General features: G+C 39.9%; 1 protein-coding gene across 2 annotated transcripts in view; it reads right to left on the bottom strand.

Moving 5' to 3' along the window:
- Positions 1–655: 655 nt before the first annotated feature.
- pbx1a (pre-B-cell leukemia homeobox 1a) overlaps positions 656–14,431 on the bottom strand; it is a 109,319-nt gene continuing 95,543 nt past the window's right edge. The window contains exons 7-11 of one of the 2 annotated variants that reach the window (XM_049598338.1): positions 14,235–14,370; positions 11,508–11,667; positions 10,487–10,599; positions 8,354–8,443; positions 656–2,610 (exon numbers count right to left, since the gene is read on the bottom strand). In XM_049598338.1, the coding sequence (XP_049454295.1) occupies positions 2,518–2,610; positions 8,354–8,443; positions 10,487–10,599; positions 11,508–11,667; positions 14,235–14,370 (592 nt within the window). In that variant the 3' untranslated portion in view covers positions 656–2,517. The remainder of the gene's footprint in view (positions 2,611–8,353; positions 8,444–10,486; positions 10,600–11,507; positions 11,668–14,234; positions 14,371–14,431) is intronic. The other variant, XM_049598339.1, reaches the window with a different exon arrangement.

Below are 14,431 nucleotides of genomic sequence, written 5' to 3'. Positions count from 1 at the left end.
GTCTCTGTGGTCGTTTTGAGTCTCTTTCTGGTCAGTATGCTTTAATTTGAGTGACATTTTGCAGGTGAAGGCCCTGGGGGGCCCCTGATATTTTTGGGCCAGAGGCCTGCGTCTGGTCAGCCTGCTCAGTAATCCATCCATGTTTTTATAGAGACAGACTAACACACTTTTCATTTGGGTGTTTTTGTGGGATTTGTTGACAACACCATAAATATAGAACACAACCAGCCTTCTCCTTTAATTAAAATGAATGAAAGATGATATATTGCATCACTGTGGTCACATGTTGCTGCACGTATTGCTTTATAAAGATATTCAGAATGTAGAAAACAAAGGTTTTAAACAGGTTTGCTCCTGAAAGCTAAAAACACTACGAAGACACTTCTTTCTTTCTTTCTGATGTCTCACCACTGCTAAACTATTCAGTATACTCTATATGTGTGTCTCAGTACACTAACATGTTGGACAGGGGCCATAATGGAAGGCAGCAAACACGCAGCACCATAAAAGGCTTGATGTCTTCTGGCATTCACTAACCTTGGTTGACTTTCAGTCATCACAACAATGACTATGATTATCGTCTGATGCCTCCGTGTGATGCTGATCAACATGAAGAGACTTTGATCTCTTGTAAACGCCACAATAAAAAAAATGCTGATATATAATCTGGCTGTATTACATATCATTTTTAATGTGTTGAAAACCCTTTCCAACAAAGCAAGTCAAGCACAATGGTGCACATAAACACATGTTGAAAGTTCATGAGCTAATTCACGAGAGTAAGAAAGCAAAAAAACATAATAGCTGACATTAAGCATACCATAAAAAAACAAAAAAACAAAATAACAAATAGGCCACACAACATAAAAAGTGTCTATAAACAAAGTTAGACTGCTCAGAAAACACATTATTTGACATAATGACTTCGTCCCTTCTTTAGTGCTTAATGTTTAACATTTACAATGCTCATAAATGTTTGATACTGACAAAAAAAATCAGTTTGATAGTAGCATGAATTCAAATGTCTACATTTGTTTTGGTGTCAATTCTAGGGTTACTAAAGCAGAGTAATATATCGACTTGAATGCTTTATATGCAAATAAATGCCTAGAAGAGGACACCATTCATTAAAATGAGGATCGCAACATTATCTTCACATCAAAATGTCCTCGTTAGAGCTGAGCAGCAGTTCAGGTACGTCCAGATGCTTCTTTCATGGCAATGATCAGCGGCTCCGTGCTGAAGCATTTGTGGACCTGTGCTGTAGATTCAGGAGCAAAGATCCACCGTAAAACTCTATTAACATAATGACTTCCCTGTTTAAGTGGATTGTGGTTCATGTACTGAAAAACAAACTCAGTTACAGACGTTCTTGACAAACTTTGTCCTCCGTAGAAAGCAGTATTTCTTCTTGTGTTTCAGTGTTATTCACTTGATTGTAGCACCAGAGCTAAATGACAGGAGATGGTGATTTAAATGAGAAGTAAAGACATAATGCTGTATATATCTGATAAAATATCATAACTGACTCCATGATGACACACTTTTCTTGACAGTTTTGTTTTGGTTACATCAGCATTTTGGCATCGTCAGAAACTTTTATAAGAAATATCATGAAGGATTCAAGTAAATTAAAAAAAACACGTTTTCTCCTAGTCCAGCACAGATCAAGAGAAGAAGACAAAATTCCTGTTTTTCTCTTTGCGTCAGTGAATCCTGCATCCTGTGCCTGTCACTCTACCAATATGCTGCAGAACCAAAACCAACAGAGTGAGAAATAATTTGTTTTTAAGTTGATATGTCCTCCATCTTAATGAATGATGTCAAGCTTGTCCGATTTGATGACAAGTATTTATTTATTGTTTTACAGATAACATACTTCACAGGGTTACCTTAGAGGTAAAATCTCCTGACAGAACTCTGTTTTGACTCGTCGGAGACAGAGGGGGGGGAAGATGAACATACTTTTTTTTTATCAAGCACACATTGTAAACAACTGAGCAATATTTAAGTCTAAATGGCGTACCATAGAATAGGTGAGAGACAACAAAATGTAAGTAAGAAGATGTGCCTCTTGCTTGCAAAGACAAAAGTTTCATTTTTACAAAACAAATAATGGTCACTGACATATTTTTCTACTTTTTTTAGTGGCTGAGAGGTAGAATGAAGTATTTTCAGTTAAAACCAATGATTTGATTTATTTACTTTATCATATCATTTCATCATTATGAGTGAAAACATTACGAGTGAATAAGTAACCCCAGCCCTCTGAATATAATGTGAAATCTGTACAAACGTCTCCGTTGATTGCGGTATTGTTTTGACTTTTATTGTGAAACTTTGTTTGTATCCCAAATGTCCAACGTTATAAGCAGAGGAAATATTACTTATTTTTTTTCTGGTTAGGATTTCACAGCACCTCTCCAAACTGTGGGCAGTGAATTCCTTTTTGTTTAATACTGTGAATATCAAGGTCAGTCCATGTTTTTTGTAGATGAGGTGTAGAGATGGATGTATTCAGTTGGAAGTATCCGAATGAACGCTTCCGGGTCCTTCTGTGGGCGATGTCACTGACGAAGGAGTCGGAGCATCTTGCCAGCCACCATTTGTCTGCGCAGATAAAACAGGAAACAGTTAGCTTCATGGTCACACATTATATTGTACAATACAATAATAGCATAGAGGTGTCTTTTGGGTAAGGTTTGCACTATTCTGTATTTTTCCTGCTGGCAGCAAATCCCGTAAGAGACCAAACCAAACAATGAATTGATCCAGAGTATTGCCTGTGTGTGGACAAAGCCATGATATATCTTATTCCTCTGTGCCGTAGAGCTCCATTGTTGTCCAGAAACTATTAAAAACACATCAGTGAGTCACAATGTTGGGCTGGATGCCACGGCTCTTTATTACCATGAACATGGGGACTGCTGTTTATTTTGGTCACTGTCCTTCTGCTGTAAATATACACTAGAGCACCAAGAGCTTGATCTGACACACGGCGCAAAGCTGCGCACAGCCGAGCACAACTGTCACTACTAGTTTCAGACCAATGCTGTTGCCGTTTTTACAGCCAGTGCCAACATTGGGTGAGTAGCAAGTGCTCATGGGTGTGTAGGTCTGAAAATGAGGTGTGATCAGGGCCATTGTTGGTGTACTGCTATTTTGAGGGATCAGAAAGCGATTGATCAACAACCTAAACAAACCCTGCTATTTCAAGGGGGCATTATTTAGATAGTTCGATGCGTCTACACGGATAGGTTCACAACGTGCGTACACTCTGCTACTTACAAACACAGGCACACCTGGATGGACTGAGGGTGACTGAAATAACACATCATTAATGAGGAAAATATTAATGACGTTTTCTAAAATGTGAACATAGCAGAGACCACAGCTGCAACGCACATTTACGCAGTCTAACTTCATTATTTCAGGAGCTAAAAGTTTAGCTCTGTTTCCTCTGTCAAGTTTATAACTGCAATTCAGTCAGGACCACTTTAGTCAAAGAAAACTTTATTTCACTTTGCAATATTATATTTGGTTGTATGGCTCTGTTCTGGGGCCCCTCTGCCCTTCAGGCCTACGCAGAAACCCTGAGGCTGAGGGAGCACACCTCCCTGCCCTTCCATGCGCCTACATGGAAAGCCTAAGGCAGGGAGAGCAGCAGCAAAGACTCCCCGGGAACAGAACAGAGCAGCATCAATGACAAACAGAAATGACATTGATAATTCAGACACAGCATGAAAAGGAGGAGCTGGGGTGGAGGCAGGTTGCAAAGCGGCTTGCAGAGGAAGCAGCAACAGTAGGCAGGCCAGAGCAGTTTAAATAGGGCGCCCTGAATGAGATTCGCCAATTGGTTGCGTAGAAAGGAATCATGTGATCTATCAGCTGACTCCCTTCATCAATCAGCTGCTCCATCAATTGATTGGACTGTTTGAGATCAGCTGATGTAGCTGGGATGTGAACTGAGCTTGACATCTTGTCCTGCCTGAACTAACGCTATGCTCACTTTCTTAGCTTGCTGGTTAAATGTCCCACGATATTTTCTGCAGTGACATTACTGCTCTTACTGCATCACTCTCAAGTGAAAAATGCTTACTTCTCCATTATGCAAAACCTGCCATGTAAATAGCAGGGAATGGGAGATGATGCTGTGATTGGCTGAATTCAGGTTACGCCCAAAACACACCTAAGACAAATTAAGAGCATAAATATAACCCCTTTGCCCCTTGCACCTTACTTTGGGCTCATATTATGCACCGTTTAACTGGCAAAAGTGGTTCAGCATGCCCTAAATGCACTTTGGCCACAAATGTGTATCAATCCGCCACTGAAAATAGTCCCCAACAATTTCGACATTTATTTCTGTTTGGGTACTGTCTGTTAAAAACTACAGCGTCCAGCTGTTTTAGGACGATACAGTGCTGTTGGTGTTTTGAATGCACTACATATATTCATAAAATACAACCAGCCTTATCCTTCCATTAACGTAACGGTTTAATTTTCGGAAATACACTTTCTGGATGATTGACAGCACTGTGTAAAATAAATATAAAGCAGTAGCCAGATGTTAAGTCTAGCTGGCTCTGTCCAACGGTGTTTGAACTAGTAAGGTTTGAGTGGAAATGCATGTGTCTGGGAAGTACTGAGCAAGACTGGATAAATGAGACTTGGATTACACTGCATGACTTTGGGTGAGAGTTTGTGAGCAGATGTTTTTATATAGCTTTGCTGTTGTTAAATACGGACCCGTATGACTTCTATACATCAGAAATATATATTTAACTAGGAGCCAGTGAAGTTTCTGAGGAACAGGAGCGATATGATTTATGGAGGAAGTTCTGTTAATGATACGAGCAGCTCAAGTCTGGACCAACTGAAGTTTATGAAAACACGTCCTCTGTCCAGCTTCTACTTTACAGTTGGCACAAAAAACTGACAAACACTGTTTTTAAGAGACTCTTCATTAAAAATTTTATCGTGCCACTTCCCTCATTTTCCCTGCGAACGGCTGACATAATGTGAGATAAACAGAGGAGATGAAACACAGAAAACGCAGACCTTTCATATATCTCAGAATATACCCCTGAGAAGGTTGATAAAAGAATAAATTATCACAATAAAAAATAGCTCTTTAAAATGGAGGCCTTCTCAAATCATGATAAAAGGTTGACTAAAGACCATTAAGGACATTAATTGCAATTTCTACGCTATTAGTGAGAGCTGGGGACGTGCTTTGGCAGCCTCTTATTTCCAAACCCTGTTATTTCGCGTAAAGACTGTCTGTCATCTTATTCAGAAGCAAGAGAGGGAAAAAAAAGAAAGAATGGGGAAAAAAAAACATTTCCAGTCTCCGAGAGAGGCAACACCCACCAGCAATTTGAGGGGTGTAATTGCTGTTCAAGGATAAAGAAGGAGAGGTGAACCACGAGAGTTCAGTCAGTAGATCTTAGAGAGAAAAACATATTATCCTGGCTAAATAAATACAAGCGCCAACACATCATTCACTGAAATGTTTATTTACAGTGCATTTATTATAAAAGAACTATAGGAGACATCATCTTTAATATGCACTATAAATGTTCTCTTCTTTTGTGAGTCTTCAAAAATGTAAATCTATTTAACAATAAACTGTCACAAATAGTTTTAAAACTATAAATCCAAATGATTTTTTTTTAAATACATCACCACATGACGTTTTAATTTCAATTTTTTTAGCCTGATTATTATAGTATAATTACTTAGAGACCTGGACTCATTGGTTCGTAAAATTTCTGGTAATATCTTACTGGTTTTTGTAGCTATCCTCAGTTTAATTTAAAAAATTTCACAATTTATTATTGAAAAATAATTGGATTAGTCTCAGTTTTACCTGTCACAACATTAAACATCTGTTTCTCTGAAAAAGTAAACACCCAGCAATCTTTAAAGAACCCAGAAGGCTGTCAAACAACCAGCGTACCCTCATACAATGTTTTGGATGATATCTAATCAATCAGTGCCCCTATTGGGTCGGTTAGATTCAGAAAAGAAGCACAGTTAGGTGTTGTCGCATGACATAGTTATGTAAGTTAAGTTTATGAAAGTAAGGTTATGTAGGCTAGATTTTGAAAAACAGAACATAAAGTTAGATACCTAATGTAATGTGCAACGAATCCTAAAATAACTTTTCACACAGGACACAAACCCCGGTCTCCTGGTGGAAAGTCCCGTGTCCTGTGTCCTGCCACTTCATGCAGACTTTCGGTTTTTACATAACTTCCTTCAGCGCTCATCACGTGATTGATAAGCTTTATATTATGATTATTGTTACCTGTTTCTTACAACTTAATTATGCACATAACTGTACACATTCCTTATGTTTACTTTTATTCTATTCTTGTTTATTCTATCGATATATTTATTATATCGATATATGGTAGTTAAATTTCACACTTACAGCCTCAGCACAGTGACAATATATATATTATTTTAAAAAAACTTTATATCATAACTACTGGTGTTAAACACTGTAGCATAGTGCACATTATATTTTTATTTTGTGTTAATGTACATTTTCATTTCTATTTTATGTAATATGATTTTATTGCTTTATATTATATACTTCTATTTCATACTCTTATTCTTACTTCTTGTAATTCCCCATTCTTAAAAATTGGAGTGACTGTGATGAATCCCAATTTAATTTTAGGGCTGCCAAACTCACACGTGGACAGGGACAAAAAAAATAAAATTAAAAAAAGAATGACAGCCTTCATGATTACATGGGTTATGCTTGTGTATGAATTACTGGCTCATGATTACGTGGGTTATATATGAATTCTGATACATTACTTTTCGTACGTATACTATGAATAGTGCATGTGAACAGCCTGATACAGCACAAACGGCTGTTCTGAGGGTATTTCCAGAAACCTAAAAGAGTCCTTTCACGAAAAACATATCACTGTTCTACAAGGAAAACTAACTAAATAAAATAAATAATACATAAAAATAAATAAATCAATAAAATAATAATAAGTAAAAATGTGAATAAATAAATAAATAATAATAATAAAAAATAATTATAAAAAAAATATGTGAATGCATTATTTTACTATGAAAAATTACAATACTGGAAAAAATATATATATCGCAATATAACTGATAATAAACATTTTAATTAAAAACAAAAATATTCCATTGTACAAATTGAGCAAGAAGATATGTAATTTCTGGCTATCATCTATGTTCAGATCAGGACAAAGTAAAATGATCTTTTGTATGATGGGGCAAACAAGATATTTTCTCATCCAACTGGTTTAAAGAGTCTTGGATTGTGGAAATACCTTCAGAGCAGTGCTAAGTTTTATCAAATGACCTTGTGGGGTGTTTATGTACTAGAAAATTAGATGCTTAGCTCTGTAACTTCAGTGTAACAGTAACACATGATGTTAGGCACATACTGGTGATCCATAATGTTGATAATTTAACAAAGTTTGTTTATAATCGAGCCCAAATTACTTGTTTGGAGGTTGATTTTGGTTTTGCACTTTTCATAAAAAAGGTTTTGTCTGCTTTGATCACCAGTAACAGTTCACTGAACACCTATTTCCAGTCAACCCTGTTGTATGTTGTAACTGGCTTGATGCATCCATGTTCTTATTTTAGCAGGAGGGGTGTTGCAGGCTTGGCTGTCAGTGCCGCTGTTCCTGTGGATGAATGATCTGGCCAATGTGCTTGGACTGTTAGCCCAAAGCTCCGCTCTGTCTGTCCCTGTGACTGTCGTATTGATTCTGTTCAGCCCGGCGCAGCCTGTCGCTATGGATCTACATGCTAACACACTGCCTCCAGTGTTGCCTGTCCCGCCCCGCCCAGCCCTACAAGGAGACCTAGAAAACGGGCCCAGCCGTTGACAGGCTAGTTAAAGAGTTATTTTAAGAATTAGCAACTGGGAAACTTTTTTTTTGTTTTTTTTGTTTTGTTTTTTTTTGGTGAGGCCAGTCTTGGGAGGTATGACTTGTCCTATGGTGCCATTGTGAGAGCAGCATTGGGAGGGGAGGATGACACCTGTGTCCTTGTTCCTGTCGACTGCAGGTGTCTCGCTAACGCTAATATCCTCCGACAGACCAGGAGCGTGTCCAGCTACTCAGCCTGGTAGCTGCCTCATTGCCTGCCACCTAGGGCACGACTGGAGCAAGGGGGCAACTGGCTGGACAACAGCCCAACCCCGGCAAGCTCTGCTAAGTGGCATCCCAGCGCACACACAGAATTACACAATATTACACACATCCTGCAACTGGGGAATCATTGCAAAGTAAGACAGCAGAGAAAACGTTGGGAAGGACAGAAGGAGATTGTTTACAGGTCTTACGTTGATGCCCTGTGGACTGTACATCTGGCTGGCTGCGAGGCTGTCACTGTATCCGCCGGTCTGGCTGATAACATGGCGAAGGGTATCCACCTGGAACAGCGGGGACACACAGACAAAAGGCCTGGTCAGACAAAAGCTCTGGATAACAGAGACAGCCATGCACAAGGAAAGGTCAGTCTGATAGTAAAAGGGTACCATAAACAGGAAAAGGTTACAAACAGCGAATCAGAATGATTTGGCTGCTATTACAAGCTCGATAACAGACGTCGCAAAAGGACGAAACACAAGAGAGACAACAAGAAGTAACTAATTATGAATGCATTTGTAGCTGGTGTAAATTAATACATCAAAATCGGACATTAAAATTACTTTGCAACTCGTTCTGCTACATGTGGATGCACCCAAATGACAACATTTCAATATTTCGTCAAATACCAAAGCTTTGTCATGTCCCTCGGCATCTCATAGTGATGTACCGGGTAACCTTTAGCATATCTGCATGACAGAAACACACTGTAACACGGGGTTAACATTGTGAAACAGTGACAGTTAGGTTTAAGCAACAAAACTACTTGGTTAGAGTTTAGAAAAAAGGTAAAATTTGAGTTCAAAGTTTCCTCGTATAAATATTTGGGCATCTATGTGGACACTGCCTTTACCCTGGAATGCACATGTAGATTATATCTGTAGCAAGGTACAACAACGCATTTACTTTCTTAGGAGATGGAGGTCATTTGGAGCAAACAAACAGATCTTGTTATTGATTTTACAAACTATAATACAGTCACAGAATGTTGTACAGTGCATGATACACTCTCTCTGTTCATCTCAAAGCCAGTCAGGCTCAACTGCTGTGTATGTGCTCGAAGACTGGTTCAAATGCTTGAGTCAAGTTTTCAAGCTGCACAAACTGAAAGAATGTTGTCTCAGGTAATATTACCTCCGACTCCTCTCACACTTTACTTGAAGGATATCAGCGTTTGCCATCACACAGAAGATTTAGAGTCTCAGGGTGGATTAAACTCTTGTTCCTTAACACTGACTTTCAGTTTTCAAAAGGGACATAAACTTTGATCTCCTGGATGAATGTCCGGTTTTATTTGACTCATCCATCTCCCCTTCCTCCCACTCTATGCGGATGTTCCCGCTCTTTATACCACAGCAGTTGCTTTCAGTGACAAGTGGTACGTCCCATGAAGACGCCAAAAGCTGCATTTGGCGCCCATGTCACACGCGAGGGGCAGGACAAAGCATTGGTGTTTGACGTCAGGCTACAAGATGAATTTTTAATTGTAGCTGACGAAAAAAATCTGGTGTAACCGAGGTAAGATCTTACATTTTTTTGTGACAAAAGTTTTTTAGAATACCGCCATTTCTGAGTTCTTCACAGATTCACTGGATGCTGCTTTGTATCTTTTGTCAGAGCAGCATGAAACACGCCTGCCATTTGGTTCTTACAACAAATCAGACGACTCCAGTCAGGAGGTCAATTTAGACAAAGTTGTACTTTCTCCTTTTTTGATTTCTTTTAATTGCACTGCCCTGAGAGAGAGGCCATTCTGACATGCTCAGAAAAATAACCCTTTTAAAGGAACATGAGTTTCAATAATTAAAGGCCAGCCCTGAAGAACTCTTTACCTCTTGTAAGGGTTGTCCCTTTTGCATATTCATGAACGACCTAAAGCGTGTGGAGAGCTGATCTGAATAGAAAAGGGGGGATGGAGGGATGGAGAAATGATGCCAAAAGCACTGAAACCAAATGAGAATATCACCACGAGTGGTGATTCCTTAATCTATGGTGAGAGTTGTAACGCTCTGAAACACAGTGCTGGTCATCACTGTCCACTGGGGCAAGGTCAGGGAGCCGCAGTGCACCAGTGGCTATGTGAACTCTTGTCAGGAGCGCTGATGAGAGTTGCACCATTTCCAAAACTGTCTGCAGTCGTCTACTCAACTGTGGGTTGACAATGGCTTCTACATTAATGTAAAGCTTCAGGCTATGTGTAACCTTTGTTCCGCTGTGTAGGTCAAGTCATTGTGGGTGTCTGTGCTCTCACACTGGACAGTGGTTGAACTGTTTACATGCCAAGAGTTTTGTCAGCTTTCGGTCACTACGCTTAGAGAGGCGCCTACCTGGGATTGTATGTTGGCCCCAACCTGCCCCCCTTGGTACGAGTCCCCATTGAGGGACTGCACACTCATGAACAAGTCTCCGGAGTTTGACATGTTAAAAGAGCCAGCAGAACCTGAGAATACAGAGGCAGAGAAGAAGAAAGAGAGCAGGAGAGGAGGACAAAGAAAAGGGAAGAAGAGAGGAACAGAATAAGGAGTTAAAATGATCATGCATAAGCAAAAGTGCATTAAGTGGGTTAGTTTGGGGGGGAGGGGGGGGGGGGTGCAGGCATCATGAAAAAGGCTTCCTCTACAAACCTGCATGCTGCAGACAGTATGTGCACATAAAGATATCACTGAGCCATAATTTACAAGGACAAATCAACCAGCAAGAAGCATAAGACAGATAATCATCATAAAACTGTTTAAGTCCAGTTAAAACAAGCCTTATGGATTGTATTGTTGTTAAGCGTCCGTGCTGCTGGTGTTTCATTAAGGAAGTAATAATTGATCTGCAGGAAGACCCAAAGAATCGTCTTCGTCCTTTAATGGACCCCAGCTCCCCAGATGTAAAGAGACCATCGCGTAACTTGATTTCAACACCCGGTGCTAATCCAATACAGTTGCGAAGTCTCTATATGACAAAAGACTCCGCTTGCCCTCTGAACAGCTTAATGGCATGCACAGGGTCAACCGGACAAGAGGCAGGAAAAAATTAACGTCCACAAGACCAAGAGGTCAATAACAGAGATGGAGAGAGAGAAAATGAGTGAGAGACAGACGGCAAAGGCGGAGAAGAAGAAGAAAAAATGGAACAAGAGGAGCAAGCATTGTATTACTGGGTTAGTTGAGGAGAACAGGGGCCTTCTGTTAGTCTGAATGAAACAGCACCAGAGACTCAATTCTTGAGCCAGGGCTCAGGTGAGAAGAATGAGAACATGATAGCGCTCTATCTTATGCATCTTAACTGCTCTGCTATAAAAAGAAAATTCTATCTACAGAGCTTATTTTAGGTCTGTCGTCAGTCTGTGACTCAGATCACCTGCTGAGTTGGGAGTTGATGGGGAGTTTGCCTGGCTGCCGTGAGCAGACACGCTGGTTGCATTGACTGCGGTCCTCGCTGCGTACATGTTGGCCTCTTCTTGGAACTTGCCGATGTTTTTCTTGTATCGGATTCTCTTGTTCCCAAACCAGTTTGATACCTGTCGAAATAGCAATGAAAAGATACAGTCACTGAGTTATAACAGATTTAAGCCATGTGGACAAACCAATGAATCCGTCAACATTTTATTTGCAGTGTTGAAAATGAATACTTAAAGCTGGGGTAGGCAGTTTGATTTTGCCATCACTGGGCACAAATCCCATAATAAACTTTGAGCATATCGTAATTTAAGTGGAGAACATTTAGCCTGTGATGGGAGACTTTGGCCAATCACAGGTCATTTAAAAAAAAGGACGTTCCTATAGTAAACGGTGTGTTGTTTTTTGGTGGGCGGAGCCTAGCTGGAGGCAAAACAGTTCTCCACAGGCATTAGCTAATGCTAGCAAGCAAGTTCTGTTGACTTGTTTTCGACGATGGAGGAAGACAAGTCTCTCTGAATAGGGTACATCCGGAAATACTCATCCCCAGTGCTGGAGTGCACTCTGGACCATGCACCATGTCAGGTCACATCACAGGTCACTACCTCCCCAATTTCTGATGAGGTGGACATGACAACCCTTAATACACATAACGTTTTTCATCCCTACAACAGGAAATACTTTCTCCGTAACCTTATATTAAGTGTGAGCTGCACATGTCAGCATTTTTGATAATTGCATCTGTCCAGTCCTTTTGTCTTATTGCATGTAACCATAGCTGTCTTCCTTTTTGTTGACAGGCCCTGGCGGCTTATATGCAATAAATTTTTAGTTTTGAGCTGCTATAGCCGCTGACTCAAAGTCTGGGTGGCTAGCTAGCTAATTCTTTTATCATGAGCGAATGCATGGCAGGCAACTGTTGAATAAATTAAGATTAAATAAACAAGTGTATGGGAAACACTGGGTTTCTGTATGAAGTGGGGCTGCCCCCTGAAAATCTGAGATTCAAATCATCAGTTGGAGACACCTCAGTCGACTGAGATTCTTTGAAACAGTCTTTTTTTTTTTGGTCACTTCTTGTGTCATTTCGGTCCCCAGATGTAGCTGTACAGTGAGCACTCCTCACTTTCACGCTGTCTGGACAAAGAGAGGCTTTGCCCGGTGAGGTTCTGAAATAATGTAATCTTCTGCCTTCTGCTTAGAAGTGGTGATTTTACAGCTCAAAGTAACTTAATATGATACAATGTCTGTCTTTTGTTTGATATCTAGTGTCAGCAAAAAATGTTGTAGCACAGTTCTGATCCAAATGCAGTTCGCTTGTTTAGGCAACTACATTACGTGAACATCAGTGTCACACTGAACGTCCTGCTGAACCCTCTTCAAACTCTAAAATTCTATATGGAAAAAAAGGGACATACTTGAGGAACATAATTCAGACTTAGGACAGAGAGGTAGGAGCTGCAGGAGGGGGGTGTATTTTCAAATTCTGCTGTTTTTATTTTCCTTTCCCAGTTCCTGACTACCCCGGCTTTAATGTCTAAGCCTGGATTATAGTTCCTGCACCAGTTACCACAGGACCTTTCAGCACCAGCTTTCACAGCTGCTATGACATAATTGGTTTTCACACGGACTTGCAACACACATGGCTGATTATTACTGGGTTTTGGTAAGTCTGTCTCCTTCAAAATAGAAAACACAACGCCAAAATACACACAGTTTTTTTATATAATAAAGTCCTGGATCAGATCTGTGGAGAAATATTACTCTAATATTCTTACAGGGCTGTTTTCCATTAAGCTATTATCACAAACTTACAGTAAACACCAGCTGCTGCTTGGAATGAACCCAAACTAAACATAGAAAACCAATGTTTGATAAAATGAAAAAGTAATTCACATAAAATTCCATTCATAAAATACACTGCATTTACTGATATTTGTGAAGGACAAGTCTGTGCATTTAGTATCAACCTACCTGCCCAGTGTGAATAATACTTTGCGCAAACTGATCATCACCACAGTGTTTTTAATCTCTAAAGTCATTGTACCCTAAAATAAGGTCAAGATTGCATCTTTAAAGCTCAGTTTATTGACTTGTGTATTACTAGTTGACTCCAATTAAAGTAAACTCTCAAATCCTGCAAAGCCATGGTTGAGGGCTCAGAGTGCCACAGGCTTTGATTATTTCTGACCAAACAATTGATCACACAATCTAAGTAGATCGATAAAGCTAAGTTCACACACTATAAGCTTGCTGTCTTTAAGTCGTTGTGGTTTTCAGAACGTATGACTGACTGGCAACAGGGGATCACATACTGCAAAGTCTTTCAGCAGGAGGAATCCTAGATGAGCTCGTCTGGTCTTCAAATTACATTTGTCACAAAAACACATGCGAGAATTGACACAGGAAATAAAATACCATGTGCAAGACATGATTTTGGTCTTTGTTGCAAATGCAGCACATACAGTAAAGTTCTTACTGTCTTGCACTCTCAATGGCTGTAACTACCAGACAGGTTCAGTTATTTAGCATGCTAGATATCTAAATGTACCAATCTGCAAGTGTCGGGCCAATGCTGATTCACCTCTAATCTAGGGCTTCTGTCAGGGAGCTCCAATAACTGTCAGCAGGTGGAAAATCATGGCTAAAGTTGTGTAGTTTGAACTCTGCATTAGTTTATTCTGATTACCTGTGACACTGTGATGCTGCATTTCTTGGCCAGCTCTTCTTTGGCCTCCTCGCTGGGGTAGGGGTTACTGAGGTGGGAGTAAAAGTACTCGTTTAGGATCTCTGTTGCCTGTTTGTTGAAGTTCCTCCTCTTTCGTCTGGACAGAAAGCAGAAAGAAATGGTCGTTAAACAAAATTTATCCCTCACTTGCACCTTCA

This window comes from Epinephelus fuscoguttatus, linkage group LG15 (assembly GCF_011397635.1).
Source record: "Epinephelus fuscoguttatus linkage group LG15, E.fuscoguttatus.final_Chr_v1".
Lineage (NCBI taxonomy): Eukaryota > Metazoa > Chordata > Actinopteri > Perciformes > Serranidae > Epinephelus > Epinephelus fuscoguttatus.
Note: the sequence above shows the minus strand (reverse complement) of the source record. Positions and strands in the feature narration are given on the sequence as shown.